The sequence below is a fragment of the Cuculus canorus genome, chromosome 1 (genome assembly GCF_017976375.1).
Source record: "Cuculus canorus isolate bCucCan1 chromosome 1, bCucCan1.pri, whole genome shotgun sequence".
Taxonomy (NCBI): Eukaryota; Metazoa; Chordata; class Aves; order Cuculiformes; family Cuculidae; genus Cuculus; species Cuculus canorus.
In genome coordinates this window covers 125,294,208-125,314,356 of record NC_071401.1, presented here as the reverse complement: position 1 = coordinate 125,314,356, position 20,149 = coordinate 125,294,208, and the positions used below count along the sequence as shown (strand labels likewise).

At 47.9% G+C, this 20,149-nt stretch overlaps 2 protein-coding genes across 4 annotated transcripts; one reads left to right on the top strand and one right to left on the bottom strand.

Annotated features, from left to right (window-relative positions):
* The first annotated feature begins 1,796 nt into the window (after positions 1–1,796).
* Positions 1,797–15,700, top strand: VAMP1 (vesicle associated membrane protein 1). 3 transcript variants are annotated; one of them, XM_054085469.1, is made up of 5 exons: positions 1,797–1,901; positions 2,431–2,560; positions 3,350–3,508; positions 3,717–3,768; positions 15,562–15,700. In XM_054085469.1, coding segments are annotated over exons 1-5 (381 nt in total). In that variant the 5' UTR covers positions 1,797–1,899; the 3' UTR covers positions 15,600–15,700. The 3 variants fall into 3 exon arrangements, with proteins under 3 accessions (XP_053941444.1, XP_053941454.1, XP_053941433.1); XM_054085479.1 differs by lacking the exon at positions 15,562–15,700 and adding an exon at positions 4,152–5,590; XM_054085458.1 differs by lacking the exon at positions 15,562–15,700 and having other exon boundaries at positions 3,717–5,594.
* On the bottom strand, positions 5,588–19,876 carry SCNN1A (sodium channel epithelial 1 subunit alpha). Its single transcript, XM_009566740.2, has 13 exons — positions 19,753–19,876; positions 19,153–19,526; positions 18,488–18,743; positions 17,461–17,648; positions 16,502–16,602; positions 15,586–15,749; positions 15,198–15,296; positions 14,937–15,054; positions 14,603–14,681; positions 14,246–14,303; positions 14,064–14,119; positions 13,520–13,595; positions 5,588–13,313 (listed from the first exon to the last, which is right to left on the bottom strand). Exons 2-13 carry the CDS (start codon positions 19,500–19,502, stop codon positions 12,987–12,989), a joined length of 1,872 nt encoding a protein of 623 aa, XP_009565035.2. The 5' UTR covers positions 19,503–19,526; positions 19,753–19,876; the 3' UTR covers positions 5,588–12,986.
* Between the last annotated feature and the right edge of the window lie 273 nt (positions 19,877–20,149).

Below are 20,149 nucleotides of genomic sequence, written 5' to 3'. Positions count from 1 at the left end.
GCAGGGACTTCTGGCAGAAGTTCCGTACATCTGCCAGAACGTGTTGTGGATTCAGAAAATGTGTACAGATCGACCTGGAGACTTAGCAAACACCTGGAAAGAGCAGCTAGGGGTTATTACACAAACAAACCACAGGTGTACCAAATCCTTGGCTAAAAAACTATCAGAAACTGGCAAACGGTCACCAAAAATATCTTGTAATCTTCGTCAGCTCTTAGGCCCTAAGCACCAACTTGGCAAGGGCTCTGTGGACCAGCAGTTCCACAAGTTCCATCTTCTGTTGTTTGCAATGGTTATTGGAATGATCCTCAAACTGCGGCAGGAAGGTCGCCAAGCTATAGAAGCTTTTTCTGTGACTTGTCCCTTGTCTGAAGGCACAGCTTAAAGGCTTCAGTTCCACTGAGGCAAGTGCTCGGTTGCTCCTTAACCCTCAACAGCCCTATCTGCAAATCATCTGCTCTAGTCACAACCTGGTATTATCATAGAATGTCCAGAGTTGGAAGGGACCAATGAGGATCATCAAGTCCAACTCCTGTCCCTGCACAAGATGACCCCAACATTCACACCACGTGTCTGAGGGCATTGGCCAAATGTTTCTGGAATATTGTTAGGCTGGGTGCTATGACTGCTTCCCTGGGAAGCTGTTCCAGTGCTCCACCACCCTCTGGGGGTAGAACCTTTTCCTGATGTCCAACATAAACCTCTCCTCACAGATCTTACTGCCATTCCCTCGGGTCCTGTCATTGGTCACCAAAGAGATCAATGCCTGCTCTTCCTCCCTCCCTTGTGAGGAGGCTGTAGACACTGATGAGGTCTCCCCTTAGCCTTCTCTTCTCCAGGATGAACAGACCAAGTGACTTCAGCCACTCCTCACATAGCTTCCCCTCCAAACCCTGCACCAACTTGGTGTCTCTCCTCTGGACACTTTCCAGTAGCTTAGATATGTTTTATACTGTGGCACCCAAAACTGCACATGTGTTTTTTGGCTCCCAGGCTATAATTTGGAACATCCCTATCTTTTGTACCTACTGACCTATCAGATCTGACACTAGAAACTTGTATTAATGACTTGTGCCACCTTATGAAAGTAAACAGGTTCCGTGTAGGTGTGAACTAACTACTTGCTCACCCCACCAAGTGCTGTAGGGAGAAGCTTCTTGTTCCAACAGAGTTCCTCCCTCCCTTTTGTCCCGAACTGGCGTCCTCTCTGATCCAGCAGGCTTCTCAACATCCTTAGAGGGGAGAAAGTACAAACCTGAGCCTGATTTTCCGCAGCGGAGGCTCCAGCCAAGTCACTTCATCGGTCGATTCTGATCCCCTTCTACGCCGTGCTGCGTGATGGAAGCGGGCCAGCACCACCACCTCTTCGATTGCAGGGACAGCGGCTTCACCGGAGCCACCTCACATGCCACGGCGGTGGGAACGCTCCGCAGTCTCCGCCTCTGACGGCACCGGCGCGAGTGACCCTGTTCAGAACCGAACAGAGCGCGGCGGCCTCCCAGGCCCTTTGGGAGCTGCGGCGGGGCGGCCCTGGGCAGCTCCGACCCCGCCATTTCCCGGCCCCTCCGCAGGGGCGGGGCGCTCGGGGCGCGCGGGGGCGCGCTCTGCTCCCATTGGGCGAGCGGCGGAGGGGGCGGGGTCTGTTCGTAGGAAGTCCGGGAGGTGAAGAACGACGGTGTGGGGCCCCGCCTCCAGGAGCGCTGATTCGCTGCGGGGGATCCCGAGGGTAGCGCTGATTCACTGTTCGCGAAGAGTCCCCGCCCACATCCTTTCTGATTGGCTGTGGGCTGTAGGGGCGGGGCTCGACGGCTATAAATAGTGTGCCCCGGGCGGAGGGCGGGTGACCGGTGTAGAGTTGCCTGACCGCAGCGTGCCCGAGGGTACTGGTTTGTCTCGGCGATGTGAGTGCCTGCCCCACCGTGGGCGCTGCGGCGCGGGGCTAGCTGGGGGGAGGCGAGAGGCAACGGGACCGCGCGGATCCCTCGCCCTGTCCGGCGGCGGGGCCGAGTGGCGCATTGCAGCACCCGCAGGCAGCGCTGCCCGCACCGCCCCCTTCCCCCGCCGCACCCCAGGCAGCCCTGCTGTCCCTCCCCCCGCTCGGGAACGGGCCATGCGTAGGTTCCCCCCCCCCACTGGGGGGTGCGCGGGGCTCCCCGCCGGCGCCCAACGCTGCCGTGTCCCCCCCGCCCGGTGCTTGCGGCGCGCTGCAGCCTCCTCCCGGTCACCCCCGCGCCGCTGCCGCCCCCTCTCCGGTCTCCGCAAGCCCTGGGGCCGCCCCGCCGTCTTCCCGGGGAACTCAGGGAGGGTGCGGGTTCTGCGGCGCTGCCAACACCCCCCCCCCCGCCCCAGACTGGGGACGTGGGGGTTTGGGTGGATTTGGGGGGGGCTTCTCTCTCTCTTGTCTGTTTACCCATGTGTATGTTTACCTAGGTCTGAACCAGCTCAGCAACCTGCTCCCGGGGCCCCCGAAGGGGCGGCCCCCGGTGGCGGCCCCCCCGGGCCACCTCCCAACCTGACCAGTAACCGGCGGATGCAGCAGACGCAGGCCCAGGTGGAGGAGGTGAGTAGCTCTGCCAGCTGCCCGGGCCCTTCTCCCACCGCTCTGCAGCAGTGGCCTTCTTCACAGGCCTCTGTTGCTGAGGGGGTGGATGCTGTTTTCTTGCCAATGTCAGAAAATACTCAATAATCAAAGTGTGCTGGCAAAGCCTATGCAAGAGGCTGGAGCAGGGATGAAATTGCTTTCTGTTTAGATGCTGCTTAATCCCAGATATGACCCAAGGAGCACACCTGTTAGATTTTTGTTACCTTACATCGTGTATCGTGTGCCTATGGAAATAAAGCTATACAGCATCCAGGTTAACTCCCAACAACTGCTGCTTCAAGGCAACAATCTGTATGCAGACTCAGTGTGTCAGGTGCGAGGAACCTTGCCTGACTTTCCAGGGTCGGCATCTGTAGCATGGCTGCTGTCATGCAGTAACAACTTTACACCTCACTGGGGCAGCAACATGTAGCTCGAAGTTATATCTTTGCAGTTATGGGGGCCTGAGTGTAGGATTGAGCTTGTGAGTGGGGTGGTTTAGGCTTGCTGGATTTGAGAGCTTTTAAAAACAGGTGATGAAACAGGTCCTCAGACCCATATTAAGTGTACTTATACTGATATGGCAGCAGGGTGTCTAGGACTTGTTTCCGCCACTTCAAAATAGGCAACAACTTGAAAGCTGTTTCGTATCCTGACCTTTTTTCCTTGTTTGGGGCTTACGCTCATTACTGTGTCTGATTTACTTATTGGCAGAGTTACTGCTCTTGCTTTTCCAGCTCAACTCTGCTACTGTTCTTCCTTCTGCAGGTGGTTGATATAATGCGTGTAAACTTAGACAAGGTGCTGGAAAGAGATCAGAAACTGTCAGAGCTAGATGACCGGGCAGATGCACTTCAAGCTGGTGCCTCACAATTTGAAAGTAGTGCAGCAAAACTCAAAAGGAAGTACTGGTGGAAGAACTGCAAGGTGAGTTTCTTAGTGCCATGACCTTCATCAGAAGGAATTTGGGCTAGTCCTCTCCTGCAGGACTTTGAGAGGATAGTTGAGGCTTAATAATTATTTTTAATGCTTGAGTTCTTTCACTGTGGAAGGACTTTGAGGTCTTGGCTGTCAGGGAAGATGTGAACTTGTCAATGTGTTCTGAGTATTACTATTTGACAATCTCTCTCTCCAGATGATGATCATGATGGGAGTGATTTGTGCCATTGTGGTGGTGGTGATTGTAAGTAAGTACCAAAAGCCCAGGATCAAAGGTGAAGAAACATAGAGCACTCTAAACTCTACTTTTTTGGTTTGAGATCTGGAGGGTCTTGTTTGCATAAGTGTTAACTTGAGTTCTTTGGGAAGGGAGGTGGTGGTGCTGGAACTCCCACACTTACTATGGAAATGGCATGCTTTATATAGTAACAGAAGGAATTGGGGGTGGCCATCACTGTAGAAATGGGAAATTCTGCCAGGTAAATCTGTAAGTATAAGGGGCATTTACCTTGGAGTGGGTGGGTTGGCAAGTCCCTTCCCTGGTGGGAGATTTAGCAATTTCTGGGGGAACCTTTGGTGTAACTTGCCCTTTTGTTCTTTCCTTTTTTTTTTCCTATTGCTTTGTCTTCAGTTTACTTTTTTACTTGAATGTGGCTCCTTCAGTCTGCAGCCTACTATCCCCTGTCGCCTTGCCTGTCTCTTCTTGCCCCCGAATCTTTCCTTCCCTTCCCTTACACCTAGCTTCTTCATTGATTTCTTTATTGGTTTTAATTTGTCTTCTGTATAGGACTCTGAAGCGCTCTACTACATGGTTAGACTCTTCAACAGCTGCTGTAGCTTTAGGGAAGGTCCTCTTGAGTTTAGAGGAGAGGGAAGTAGAGGAGGAGTGGGTTTGCTAATGCTCCTGCTCTTCTGCAGGGAATTTTTGTGCTTTATTTTTGGATATGAGCTTGTCAAATAGTGCCTGTGTGGACTCTAGCAAAATAAGAATGCCTTAATGCAGTGCCTTTGGAGATGAAGGACTTCAGCGTGGGAGATTCTTTAGTATTCTTCCTGAAGAGTGGCAGCATGACCTAAGTTTTTCATTGAGCTTCTGAAATAAAGGCTCGTTTGTGTTGGTCAGTGACTGAGCTAGATATAGTCATCTAGATTTCTCTAGCCATGGAGAGATGAGCACTTAAGCAATTTAGTCTGCCTGTCCTTACTTTCAGATGGCTTGCTGTCTGAATGTGGCCATTTCAGTTATTATAAAGGAGAGCCTACATGATTACCTCAGTCAAGTGCAACCGACTAAACACAGTTAAGTGAAAGGAGTTTGTTACTATCTAGAAGGCGTGAGTGGGAGTACAGTCTCCTGCCAGAAGGAACAAGAGAACCACAAGAAGGACTCTGGTGCAGGATATCAAATATTCCTTTCATCTATGCAGACACAATCCAGGACCCTGTGGCTTTCTGGTATCTTGTAGCTTTCTGGAAGACTTAGGGATAGTGGCAGAGTGGGAGAAGAAATGGGTGTTTGGCTTTTGTGTTACTGGGTTGAATGACAAAGGAAATCCACTGCATAGTAGATGGAGGTGAAGGAGACTAGAGGTGTTCCAGATGAGACTGTACGAGCCACAGAGCTTTCTGGTTATGAATACCTGTTCTGTTCCTGCTGCGACAAAGTCGTAACTTTCAGCAGGAGTTGGAAAATACTTGGAATGGTTAGGTAGGAATTCAAAGGGAAATGCTGCTCTAGCCATGAGTATTTTTAAAGTAACATCAGATGTCCCAATTTGGCAGCTTAATTCCTAGAGATCTTGCCTGTTAAACTGAAGTCCTCCTACTTGGTACGGGTTTTCTTGAATTTAGATCCAAGATGGTCTCTGCTGGAAGTGAACTTGCAGCATGGAATGCTGTCGCTTTCTGTAAGCGATCCCCTTGCTCTCCTCTTTCAAAAACAACAAGAGCTGCAGGTTGCTTGAATGTGTCAAACCCGGGGTTAAATGAGCTGCCCTGTTCCTCAGTTTCTGCAGAATCTTCTGTGGAACATGCATCTATGCATCTTGTTTTTTTGTTGTGGGTTGGTTTTTTTGTTTTTTTTTTTTTTATTTACAAGATGAGCTGTAGCCTATAATGTAGACTGGAAAGAGCATACTCCTTTAATTTAGGAAGCTTTACCTCAGTTCTAGAACACCCTGGGATCTGCCTAGGCTTAAGATGCCAGGAGGCAGGGGAGAATGTCACTAGAGTTCCCAGATGGGAGTGAAGTACAAAAGGTGGGAGGAGCAGATGCTTTTTTCTTTCATTTGGTGTGCTGGGGAAGCACCTTTCCCCCTCACAGGGCATCTGGGAAGGGACTAGGTTTTGCATGCTCACTTCCATGCCCCAGCATTTCATTTGCGCTGAGTTCATCTCCCCGCAATTCCATCCATCTCCACCTTGGGTGAGGGTAGAGATGAAGATCTGGAGTGAAGCAGCCCTCGTCCCCTGAGCACTTCCCTAATTCCCTGTGGAACTGAGATGTGATGGACGGTCAGATGTGCATCTACTGAAGAGGAGCCAGGGCGTGCTTGTACTACTTACTGCTATGATTTTAGGGGATGGGCATACAAGCTTGAGGCCCCCAGACCAGCAATTCTCTTGAACTCTTCTAAAGAAGCCTTTGGTGCCCCAATCTTCCTGTTCCTCTAGGGGCTGAGGTCCCCCTAGGCTGTCTTTCATTTCTTTCTCTTAGATGTTGTATGTTGCCTCTTCTGCTCCCTTTCCCCTCCTTTGTGTCTCTATGCATGGGCAAAAAAAAAAAAAATCACCAAGGCCCTCTGAGTAAAAGTAAGGGACTCTGCTGTCCACAGCATTACAGCCACTCATGCACGTGCAGTTTATTTCCTTCCTCTGTAAACACAACTGTAATCTCTGGCATGTTATAGTAATCAGCTCATGTACTTTAAGCGGTCTTTAAGAAACACAATTCACCACCTTACTGAGTCTGTCTGGTCTGTCAGCCGATGGGAAGGGGTTGGGATACCAAACTGGTTTTGGAACCTAATTTTTTTTGTCACTTCCATGCTATACACACACCTGAAGTTCTGGCCCTCAAAGCAGCGGGTGTTCTTCTGTTGCGATGGTGGTAGTTCCAGTTGTACTGGAACCGGGTGCTGGTCTGACTATTGGTAATCTGTAACAAGATGTATGAACCAGCAGCTCTTGAGGAAGAGGCTGCCCAAGCCAACTCTATTTCCAGCTGCCAAATGTCCAGCCACTGTGTGGGGTTGTGGTCCCCTGAATGGAGGGTGTTGCTCTGGTTCTGGGGCTGTGCTGCCTGAAGGTTTTAGTAACCTATTATCAGGCCCATAAGCCCAGAAAATGAATTTCCTTTGGGGTGGTGTTGGGACATGTGTTCATGATCCAAATGGAGAGGTCCAAGAGTACAGTGCTGTTCCCAGCATATCTTGGAGCATGGCTGGAATAAGGTAAGTGACCCCTTGTTTTGTTTCACTGTGTGCTTGAAACTCATCAAAAAGAAATGACAGAGCTTTGTCCAGTGCAGACTTATTTTAAAATGAGATACTTGTGCCCTTACCCCACCAGCTGTTACAAAATTTAGGCTGTAAAGCAACCTGTGGTTTGTAGTTCCCTTATCAATCTTTTTCCAGTCTTAAATATCACCAAAATCATACCCAACAATGTATGGTCAACGGTGAACTTGGAGCAGTACAGCTCTGCTAATTCTTTCAAAGTTGAAAGCCTTCCTGACAAAGGAGGGTGTCTGCACTGGCTGGTGGACTAAAGCAGTGCATACAGTCTAAACTTCAGCACAGTTCAGACCTGCACAATCTGAATGAGTTAGACATGCTACAGTTCCTGCTAAGCTGTATGTTGCCTTTGCTACTGTTCACCCTTGTTCATGGAAGGAGGGGGTACAAAACATTTTTTCTTAAAATGTATGTGTTTCCAGACCATCGATTACATGGTCTTCAAGTCCTCAGCCAAACCTAGAGGCTTCTGTGCTTATTTTCCAAAGCTGGCCAGCTGCTCTGGAGCACAGCCTTGTGCCCAACTTGTGAGTCATGTTGTGCAAGTTCAGATAAAGAGTTGGATGTCTAAGCATAATCCTGCTGTAAGTGTTCAAAGTACCAGGTTGTGCGGGGAACTCACTTTCTGAGGTGCCATCATTTACAGCATCTGCATCTCTGCGGCTCCTGCAGAGTCTGTTGCCCTGGACAAAACACATTTTTTAAATGTGTACTAAAAGCAAGGCCAAGTCTTTGGCAGTGTAGCTCTTCATGAGTCTACTTGGAAACTCAAGCTCTGCCTTTAAACATGCAGTACCCATATCAGCTGCTTCATCCTGACACCTTCACGTTTGGTGGTGGGAAAGCCTTGACTATGTTCCTCTTAAATGTGCATGTCTTAAACCTTCATGTTTCAAGATGCTCTGGGCCTTGCTCTGGCCTTTCCTGATGCTTCTGTGCACTGATGGAATTGGGCTGTGGTCTCATCATTTGGGGAGTGGTTTGCTTTTTTGTCTCAGCTGGACAGTAACCAAATGGTAAGGAAGACAAAAGATTTTTCTCTGGACTAGGAATGCAGCATCAGCACTTGTTTACTGGATCTAGCTTTCCTCTGTGAAGACAGAGGTCCCTGCTGTGATGTATCCTCAGTTAAGGTTGGAAACCTTAACTTGATGTAGAGGCAATAGTGGGGGAAGTACAGAGGTTTTATCTTTGTTCTGACCTCTAAGTAAATAATTACTTTCCAAGAGATATAGCAGATTGGGATATAGGTTTTACAAAGTAGGCAACTTGGATGTGTCAGATATTTGAATTCAGCCCAGTGTTTCTTCCTGGTTTCCTGCCTTCCAGTGGTTCCTCTTGGAAGCCAAGTAACTGGATCCCTTCATAAAACTTCCTGTTTGCAGGCCAAAGTAAAGTTGCACTTCAGCCTCCATGCTTCTGATAATCTTTGACCTATCTTTTCTCTGAAAGAGTTATTCAGAACACCCTTATTTGCTCCCTGGGTTTCCAATGTAAAGCAAACCCATAACATCTTTGAATGCATAAATGCACTGATTCTTGCAGAGGCCAAAATGACTTCCTTTTCATGTTCTCTCTTGTGATGCTGTTTGTCTAAAAACTCTTGTTCCATTCTCTTATATGTTTGCCATAATCTCCAGATACTAAGTTTTTTTTAGTTCATAGCCTTTAAGTGTGTACTTAGAAGCTGAAGGCCCTCTTCTCTCTTGTGCCCACAAGACACCTTTAAATATTGCACATTGGTAAGCATAAAGAACTGTAAGGCAACATGGCCATCCCTCTGGTGTGTTCCTGGTCTCTGTGGTTCCCTCTGTCCTATCATCAACAGCACTGCTGGCCTTTTCATTTCTTGATGTAAGTATGTAGAGGTTTTTTTTTAGATTTTAAACTTGTAGCAAGAGCCTGGTAACCCTTTCCTCAAATATCTTTTTTGTTTGACCTTGGTCTGTGCAAACAAGCCTTGTGACTTATCTGGCCAGCTTCTCTAAGCACTTAGCCGCTTGCTTTCTAGAGTTTAGTTCTTCTAAATGTATTGCTTTCCTTACTTTCTGAAGCGGTGTTTTTCCCATTTACTAGCTTCTCTAGACACTCACAAGTTGTACTTGCATGCATTTCCTTGATTACCTTAATATAAAAATACAATTCTGGTATCTAGTCAAATTGTGACTGTCACACTCTTAAGGCAAGTTTTCATCTCATCACAGGGTATGCCTGCCTCTGTGTCCCTGTGCTCCCTGCTTTCTCAACATGTGCCTGGCTTTCCTTCTCCCGGTAGGGGGGTTGGCCCATCCCTCTATTTCTTCCAGTACTTTTTTTCCATTTCCCCAGTCCCGCTACATTCTAATCTTTCTCAGGGGTTCTCAGACCCTCCAAATTATTCTGATGTTACAGTTGGAGCCCTCAAACTTCCATGTCCATACATTTCCCAGACTGTCCCTTTTCCTGGCTAGCAAGACCTCCAATGACCTCTTAACCCTCAATCAGCTTACAAATGCCTGCCACAGCTATGGTCCCACAGATGCTGGGGCCCTTTATACTATGTCTTTTTGGGTTGTTCCATGTCCCAGAAGAGCTCACTTCTCTTCCCTTGTGTTCCAGCAGTACCACACAATTCCACAAATCCTTTGCTATTGTTTTTAAGCTCCTAAATACTTCTTCCTCTGAAATCTCCCAATGGTGTAAATCTTCCTTTTTCTGATTCTCATTCTTCTCCTTAAGCACCCAGAACTGCCCACTTCTGTGCTGCTTACTCCTGCAAAACAAACCACTCTAATACTCCCAACTTGTCAGTAAAATTATTTTTATCATCCTGTGCTTCCCTTCCTCCTTCAAGCACTTATATTCTTACTTCTTTGCCTTCCCCCGTATGATAGATGCTCTCGATCCAAAAAGACACTTTTCTTCAGCCTCCTATAGCCTACAACTGCTCCTTGCATGTTTCTATGTCCTCCAAATAACTGTGCTATGCCTCTAACATATCTGACTACTGATGAATTTACATCCTCTCATTTTCTCCTCTTGTACAAATTCTCCCTAACTCAGACCTTGAATTCACCTTTGCTGACCTACAAATCCTTCTAAATGCACCCTTTCTTCCCTTTTCATTTCACGTTCTCAGTGCAACACTCCATTTCTGCATTCTCAGACAAGCACTGTTGGACTTGCCTCTTGTTTTCTGCCAGATCAATCTCACTATGCATCTGTTTAGCTGATAATTTGTGGTTTTGTCAAACTACAAGAACTGTAGGGATGTTCCTATGAGGATTGCCCAATTTCTGCCAAAATAACAATTCTTGCACTGATCCTCAGGACAGGGAGATCTAATCTATTTACTAACTTGTACAATAGCTTCATGTTTGCACAGGATTTTAACTCTGGTTTGGATAATTAATGGGGTCATTACTTTGAGTTCATCAGTCAAAGCCCATTTTTTGCATCAACATTTTTACAGAAGAGGAAAACAGTTTGGTGCAAGCTTCCCAGGAATTTCTAGAGAATACATCACCATCTTCTACGGATGTATTTCTTTATAACATTGAAGAGAATTTAATGTTTCTAGTAGTTATGTCTCTCATTAATCCTCCTTTAATGACCCACTTAACTATGTGTAATGCAGTGGGTCACATCACTTTTATGGTTATAACGCTACTGTGTGATGTGAATAATTGTGTCTTAATCTTCAGATACTCCAAAAAGATCATGCACAATGTATGAATCATCATACATTTATGATATTCAGAGACAGTTTTAGATGTTGCACCTGCTATTTCTCCTTTCTTCCTTTGGAGGTGGTCTTGTGAAGCAAACAGCTTGATGTATCCAGTGTCAGGTTTTTGCTCATTCATGGGCTAGAAACTTAATGAAGGTGGCAGTCTGTAGTACTGAGTTCATGACCAAGAACTGGGCTGTGGGTGCAGCATCCAAACTGTATTTGCCTTTCTTGTTTTAATTGTGACCAAAGTTACTTTTTGTTTTATCCTCTACATTTTTAACTTTGCCTCTTGGGCAGAACATTCATTATTCATTTTTCAGTCCATTATGTCAGCTTTGAGATTTCATTCTTTCCTTACTCACTCGCTTTTACTTTGGTGGTTATAAACATAAACAAAGAAACTGCATATTTCTTTGTAATGTTTGTAGAAGTCCTGATTTTTTCCATTGCCTCCCAGAGGGATTCCGTGTTTCCACCCCTGTAAGTGCCTGTGGTTGCAGGGCTCTCTCTCCGGCCAGGCTGTCCCCCTTGCTGAAGAAGGACACCCCCACCCGGTTTGCTTGCTGCTGTTCCCAGCAGAGAGACATTATCTTTTCATTCAAACAAGGGGCATCAGCCCAACACTGGGGTGAAGTTTGAAAAAACATGGATATTTGTGTAATAAAAGAATATAGTGCTCATGTCTGCGAAGAGGAAGAAAATCAGTCTCTGCTGGGAAGTGAAAAGTGCATTTAGATAAGCAAGGCAAGAGCAGTACAAGCATGTGTTTAATATCTTCAAGGGCAGAATTAGGCAACAGTTTATATACTGCAGTAAAATCCTTCAGCTTCTGAAAGGCAGTGCATCTACTTTAATTTTTTAAGATATCTGAAGTTTTTCTTCTGTTATGATTAACTAGATTTAAATTCAAACAAGGCTATTTGCAATGTGATTGGGTACATGGTACCGCAAGTCTTTGCCTAAAGTATATACCTAAATTCTGGCATCTGTGTTTGTCTGGTGACATGGATAATCCTGTTAAGGACATCACCCTTTTTCTCTTGATACCATATAAACTGCTTTTTTAAATACCATTGCAGCAGAAGTCTGAATATTTGTAAAACACAGTATGGCAAGCTGACGGCAAGTATTAAGATGTGTGCTCTTAGGTGGAGATCTCCAAATTAGTTCCTTAGGAGAGGACCATCTTTGTCCTGGCCTTGATTGCCTATGCGGTCCATTCTAATCCACTAAAGCTTTCTCTCTCAAAGGATGTTTGAGATTAAAGCCTGCAGCACTTCTGTGCTTCAGGATCCTCAGCAGAGCCTCTGTGGGTGAAATAGAGAAGGGACGAGTGGAGCAGAGAGGCACTGTGTGACCTGTGCTATTCTGACCCTCTTTTGTGGGATCTCACAGCAGCAGAGATACTGTTTGGGACACTTCTGAGGTTGTGCATAGCCACTTTATTACTGTAGCTCCTACATAGAGATCAGTTTATCCCGAATGCTCTGGCAAATGCTCAAATAGCTGAACATACACATGCATGGTATACAACAATGGAGACCACTGTACAGCCAAGATCTACTGCCATGTGGGCAGCTTAGAAAGGGACTTTATTCTGCCAGGGGTGTTTTGTCCCGACCTGAGCGCAGCAGTGTCAGCTACCTCCCCAGCATGTTGTATACAATATAAATTGAGATTATGGCAGTGGCTGTTATCTCCCAGGGGGAGGGGACACAATGGGTGGCTTAAGTCTTTGAGTCACAGCTGGACATTAGAAACTAGGAAAAAGCAACAAGTTTCCAACCTTAGGGAAAGCTTAAGAAATCTTAGGGTCTTGTACCCCAGCTGAGATGCCATTCCTGCCCCTTGTCATACCAGAGAGGCGGCCAGTCACCCCTGCCAAACATCTTTAATTAATGACAGACTAGAACTGCGGCAGTATCTTTGTTGCAGAGAAAAGAATGCATCCATGTGTAGGTGAGCACATGCAAAGAGTATAAGGAAACTAAGTGGACATCTCCCTCATACATGTGCAAGACAAATTCTCATCCCTGGTAGTCCCCAGAGCAGCAGTACGTTGACAACAATGAATTCATGAACAGCAGTAAAAGCAATGAACCCAGGCCAACAGCAGTGCAGTCTTCTGCTATGGTCCAGGTAGAGCACCCCAGAAAGAAGGAAATTCAGGTCCCATGGACCAAGTGTGCAGTTTCTGCTCCAGTTGCTGCCCATCCAAACTGTGGAGTAAGCCACTGCCTCACTCACGTCCCACCTCACCATCTTTGCTTGGCCCACATGGTTCCAGACTGTTGTAGGATGGCAGCATGGTCACTACAGCCTCAACAGTGAAGCGGTGTGGAGCACCAAGGGCTGGCACCTCATCTTGGAAAGCAGTGTTATCGTGACTGTTTGGAGGGGGTCCTGGAGTGGAGAGCTGCTTCCGGGAACGGAACCAGCGTAAGGCCAAGATACAGGTAATGGCGATGAAATCCAGGACCAGCTCTGCAAGCTCCATCACAGACAGGACAGAGGATCCAAACCAGAGACTCCACTGGTTCCCAAGCTGGGACAGCAGAGTCACTACCTGCAAGAGATGCAGAAAGAGCAGTGAGGACAGCCCGTGTTCCATCTTTTTGCCTTCCTGACTGTTCCCACTAGTAGTGCCGCTGTGGGGTTCCTCCCACCTTGCCCCAGGAAAAGAGACTCAATACCAGTAATGCTGCTACAATGAACACCTGCCAACATAGAGGGATAGCGGGGGGACAAAAGACATGGCAGTAGTGTGTATACCGTAAAGGCTGGAGACTCCCCATTGGTCTTGTAGTTCCACTGCTCAAAAAAGATATTCACTTTGGCAACTCCGTTCCTGTAAATGAAAGATGGGACTCAGTAACTCCAAATCCACAATCCCTGCATTTCTTCACCAAGGTTAATTGTCTTCTCTGTCCCCTTCTGCCCCCCATCCTCTTCCCATATACACCACCTAGAGGCTTTTCCCAATCTCTCCAGTTCCCTCATTCTGCACAGAATGTGATCTTTGATACTTAACAGCACACTTAGAATCATAGAATGGTTTGGGTTGGAAGGGACCTTTAAAGGCTATCTAGTCCAGCCCTCCAGGAATGAGCAGGGATGTCTTTCAATCTGATCATGAATGGAATATTTCCAGTGATGGGGCATCTACAACATCTCTGGGCAACAAAACCCAATGTTTGTGGCATCCTGCATCAGCTATGTACAAGCTGCTGCATAGCTCTCCTTCCCACGCCTCCAAGTACACACCCACACCCACTCTCTTCTGCTTTGGATGCAGCCTCTGTTTGGGGACTCTCACCTTTTTGATGTGATATTGTATTTGTTCTGTTGTGAAAGCATGTAAAAAACCCAGTCCTGAAATGAAAGTGCAATAAATAGCATTACGTGATTACAGTCACTCCTGTAGGCTGAGTACCAATTGAGGAAGGACTCGAGCGGAATTCAGAGCAGGGCTGGGGAGCCAGGACACCCTCTCCTTACCTCTGAGACAGCAGAAGGCCAGTGGGAGTATCCAGCTGACAGACGGTATTCTGTCATTCTAGAAGACAAGAGGCTGTGTTAGCTGTAGGAACCACAAGGCCACATCTCTCAACCCCCAGAAAACTTCCTCCCATGTTGAAGTTCTGCCTACTTCCCCCCGAGCTTCTGCACAGTTCTCAGCAGCTCACCCCAAGCCAACAGTGATGCTCCCCAGACATTTTGGGTTTTCGATGGGAGAAATACATTCGAAGTTGCAGCTCAGCTACTGGCAAGAGTTTTTATACTGGTGAATGAATGCGTTCAAACACCTCTAGGAATAAAGATTTCCCAATCTGTCTGACCAGTGATCAAACTTACTTGCAAGGTTTCCGACATTTGTGGAAACAGCCCAGCACGTCAGCTTTGAATTCAGCCAGGAGTTTGTAATAGCAGTAGCCTGAGCAGCACAGAAAGTAAATCCAGGTAAGCTCACAGTGTCTGTGTACAAAATGCGATCTGCAACAGTGAGGGGAATCTAGAGGTGGTTTCCTCCCACAATCTCAAGAGGGACTGACCATCCAAGACAAGAGCATCTTTTGGACGTCCTACATCAAAAAGCTCATTGAAGACAATAAGGAGATGTACCAGGATACGAGAGGGACTGAATAGGTTCAGGTAGGCATGAGCTTTACTATTCCCCCTGTCCCCTTACCCCAGGCCATGTGCTTTGTGTAGTCACAGTACTCTGCTCCAGCAGGTAAGGGATAGAAGTAATATGCACAGCCACAGCGATCTACCATGTTGAGCTGAAAGCAGGAGCGAATGCAGACCTGGAGGCATATGAGGTGGAAAAGGTTGAACAAGGGAACCAAACCAACTGTAGCCTCTTATCACATGGTAACATTAACACTGCCCACAGACAACAGAAAAGGAAGGGAAACAAGCTGGCACAGGACCAGTGATGATGAGTTACCTGTTCGGTATAGCGAGAAGAGTACAGATTTTGCACTGGCACATCACTGCCATCCTCTGTGCAATCACTGTAACTGCCCCCAAGGCGCACAGTCATCTCCTAGAATATCAAACAGTCACTACACAGAACGACTGGTACTTTGCTATCCTCTTTCTACACTTCCATGTCGTCAACTGCTTGTTCTTTAGTATCTGCTCTTTATGCTTACCTCTGGATGCCAGCTTTCTCTGCTTTCATACATTTCATTGTTCACTGATAAGCTCCTCTTCTCCCCCTCCCTTCATTCCACGAGATGAATCTCCTCCCTTATGGGGATCATGGCAATCCACCAAGTTAAACCACACCCATACCTTCACATCCATAGCTCTCAGCCCTGCTGCTTCCTCACCTTTCTCATGCTGATGGAGGTCTCAATACCGGGACGCACATTGAAACCCCCATCATCCATGAAGGCTGGCTCATTCTGATCATGGACCATGACCCTGGCTCCTGTCACCGTGGACAACAGAGGAATGAAATCATTCTGTTCAGTGCGCACCACCAGAGAGAGACCTGAGGAAACATCAGACAGCAAGAGAAGGTCATGACTGGTCATTCAAGGCAGGGGGGTTAGAACAGGATGATCTTTAAGGCGCCTTCCAACCCAAACTATTCTAGGATTCTATGATCATGCAGGAGAGTAGAGAGAACAGAATGGTTAGAAGCGGATCACTAAGAGATAAAGGAAGAGAAACATCAACTAGGGCTACATGAAAGCTGGGTAATAATGGAGGGTTGCTGGAGGGAGGCCAGAGACAAACCTGGAGGCTCCAGGAGAAGGCAGAGAAAACTGGATTTCTTCATCCTGGCTTAGGAAAAGCAGAGCTGGGAATGGAGAGAGATTTCATGGGCAGACTTGGAGCTGGATGGAAGAAAAGCCTGAAGACTGGGCCTAGGGAGGTTTCAGGAGGTTTAGAAACACAAACAGGTCAGTTACTGGAAACAGAAAAGTGGGGAATGAGGAGGCCAAGACCACATTCTAGGGACCACAGTACTGGAGCTCAGCTGCGGACTTCAGGAAGAGCCGGCACAGGTCCAGAGGGAGCAAGAAACGTAATGTTCAGGCACTGAGGGAAGAAAAAGGCAGTGGGGCAGCAGTGAGGGACAGCCATGCCCATGAGACAGCCACCTCCACATGGGTGAAAACAGAGCTTGGGCAAGACAGAGCAGGGCTGCAATCTGCTAACACCAGTGTCAAAGGACAACAGGATGCTCGTAACTCCTGAGCTGTTTTCCTTACTCACCAAAGAGTGCCTCTCACCCACCATTATTGATCCCAGGCAGCGAGGATGTCCACAGGCTGCTGCTGTTGTCATTAAAGGTATAGCAGTTCCCATACAAGGGATGGTGGAAGTGTGTGTAATTCCTGAAATTAAACCAGAAAATTTCACACAGCGTGAGAAGGGCTGAGAGACCAATGGGAAGGGCTATGTTTTCCACCTGCAGGGAGAGGGGCTTACAGCAGATGGGCAGTATTTGTTATGTAAACTCAGCCCAACTGGGAAGAGCAATTAAAACCCGCTGTAAAAAATACCCTGGAGCTGGACAGGTTTTCACACCGGGTATTTCATGCTGCTAACTCTTGAGAGCCCAAAAAGATTTTAGCAGTACTAGCAATTATTGTATTATATCCCTAATATTGACAAAGCACTTGGCTCTTCTTACTGCTTTTCCTCCCTTGACAGGTTTGATTTCACTATTTCTTGGTTTTTGACCACAATGGCAGGAGAAGAGTGGGATACTGTTTTTCTTGTCTTTTTCAAGCAACTCTCTCTTTTCCTCCTGTGTATGATCTGATCATAGAATCATAGAATAGTTCGGGTTGGAAGGGACCTTAAAGATCATCTAGTTCCAACCCCTTTGCAGGGACATCCCACTAGATCATGCACCACTTCACCACTGTATAGAGCAGAATAAAGACACTTCTCCACTGCACATGTGTACTCATTCTGGGGTTTGTACCAGAGTAACTATTCCAGCTGTGTGAAACCTAGGAAAAGGAGAAACCATCCTCTGAGGTTCATAGTTTGAGGTGACAGAAACTGTGACCCTGGTGAACACAACCCACAGGGAAGACTCATGAGACATCATCTGAGACAATCTGGACAAGGAACCATCCCACCTTGGGAAAGAGGCTCTCTAATGCAGGTTTCTATCCCCCTTGGACACAGACAAAAATAAGGGTGTTGTCAGGAAGACTTGGTGGGATGTTCCCACCACTTACGCCTTGTCACATGTTGCTTCATTGAAGCGGCAAGCATAGATGAAATTCTCAAAGTCAGACTCATCCAGGGCTTTTGCATCAGGCACCTGTGCCAGGATATTGATATAGTGAAAGCTGTACCATTCCCGCACGGCATCCACCCCTGAGGAGTACGCCTGATGGAAACAATCCTTGTTGTTTTCACTGCACTGTTAAGAAGAGAAGGATAAAACCATCCATGTCAAGGAAGTCTTGTCCAGGAGGCAAGGCTGTGGCTGGGGATTAGCTGTGTTCCCTCAGCACGAGGAAACAATGAAGCCGAGGGAACGGAGGAGCTTTTGAGGACTCCTGCACTTGTTCAAAAGGGTCAGCAGGATGGGGAAAAGCAGGGCAGCTCCTCGGTGGGAAGGAAACACCAGGTGAACGAGCACAACTGAGTAAAACCCAGGAGACAGCAAGTCAGTGAGGAGTGCAGGGTGATCTACACCATGGAAATTCTAGTGCTATAAACCCAGAAGCTTTAAATTCTTGGGTGGGTAAGTCCGTCTTCAGGGTGTGTCCGAAAAACGTTTGTTATCCTGGGGGAACTCCAGTTAATTGGCAAGTGATTAGCTTCGGTCTTTCAGTGCCTTTTTGAATGCAAACGCAGATACCCTCTGGCAAAGAAGCTGCTACCTAAGAGCAAATACGACCATGACCACATTTCACATGGCCCAGAGCCATCCAGTACTTTCCCCTTTGCTGTTATTGAGCAACACTGCGGCAGATGTTAATAAATGGCTTTCCAAGGCAACTGCAAAGCTGATGTAGCCTTTAGGAAGGACAAGGTTTCCCTGCCCTACCTGGAAAAAGAAAGGAACTGACATGGACAAGTCTCATGGACGGGGACAGGACTTGGGGAGCAAGACTGTATTGAGCAAAGGACTCAGCTCTATCATTATCTATCATTAACAAAAGCCACTGCAGCTTAATCAGACTTTTATATACGGAAGGGCATGGCCGTTAACAAGAGATAGGTAGGCAGAGACAGGATATCTAAGGATCTCACCAGAACAAAGCCAATTTTCCAGTCGTTCTTATCCACTGAGGGGCTGTTCTCTGGCAAGTTGACCAAGTTATCCCGCTTCTGCCTTCGCAACGGGTGGCGCTGAACTTGATGGAGCAGGCTCCTTGAGCTACGCTTTCCCGTGGACTGTGTGGACCAGTCGCTTCGTGCCAGAGACATGTTGTAGTCATAAAGGTCTAGCAGTGTCTGATGGGTGATTTGGTCCAGCTCATCCAGCTTCTTCCGGATGGCGCTGTACCTGTTCGGGACAGGAGGGGAGAGAGAAGCTTGCGGGTTTAGGGCTGGATGCACATGAACAGCTCTGAATAAGCCATGTGGCAAAGTCTGCTGGGGCGATTCCGGACATTCCTGCCACCAGCTGCAAATACAACCCCTTGCTGGAGGCTACCATCTTTGTAGGAAAGAAGTAAAGGCATCTGCTTTTGCCCTGTGGCAGTTTAAAGTGCAGCTTGCTCACACACACCAAGCGCAGCTGCCCAAACAGACCTTCCTGCAAATGCCCTGCAGCAGCAGAGGGCTGTGAAAAGCGTCCTCTGCGAGGCACCGGTGCACACACGGACAGTGAAGGACCGTGAGGACAACAAGAGGACATGCTTTTACCCGACAACCGCAAAAGTCGAGGCACTCGACCGCTCCGCGAGTCTTACCTGTATGGATTGAGGGTGCATAGCGTCACGGCTGGGAAAGTCAGCCTGTCCGAGCTGAGGTTGAGGTTCAGGTTGACAGGGTAGCTGAAGTACTCCCTGTAGAGGATCCCAAACTGCCAGTACATTAAGCCGAAGGTGAGAAAGAAGAGAACGGACCAGAAGGCCGTCTTCATCTTATTCTTTTTGGAGCACACCAGGCGGATAGCCCCATGGATGGTCGTGTTGCTGCAGAAGAACTGGAATAGCTCCTGGTAGGAACCGTAGAACTCGATGAGACCCTCTTGCTCCTCTTCTTTCTGCTGCTGCTCCTCTTCTTGCTTCCATTGCCTCGTTTTCTCCCCTTCTGGCATCTTCCCCGTCTCCACGGAGCCACCCTACAACACAAACTCAGGAATTAGGGGGCAGCCCTGCAAGCCCACCGCTCTGCATCGCCGCCTGTTCCCAAACCTCGGTGCTTTCAGACCCTCCTCCCTGACCCCGGTGCCGGGCTTGCAGCCTCTCAGCCCCTTCAGGTTTCGGGGTGGGGGGGGTGGGGGCAGATCCCTCCCCTTCAGGTTTCGGGGGGGCAGATCCCGCCCCACCAAACAGCTGCAGCCCCACCGTGCTCAGGCGCCGGTCCCGCTGCACTCTCCTCGCTCGCTGCCGGCTCTCATACAGCCTCCCCGGCTGCGCTGGGACCGGTTCCTTTCCAGTTCGAGCCAGCACCTTGCCAGCCCCTCCCCACCCGCCACTCCTTCCTTCCCCGGCCCCGGCTGGTGCTCCCGAGGAGGAAAAGCTGCTGTAAACTCTCAGATGTCCGCGGCCGAGACGGCACAAGAAGCGGTGACTGTTACAGAAGTGGAGTATTTTGATTTAAGCTAAAGTAAAGTTGCATCTAAGTAACTGTGTTTTTCGAAAGTCAGACAGAATGTCCCTCTGAGATCGTGTTTTCTTTCAAGCAGTGTTTCTCCAGACACCGCTCATCCTCTGGAGCTGATAACGCCTTGTGCTCAGTGTG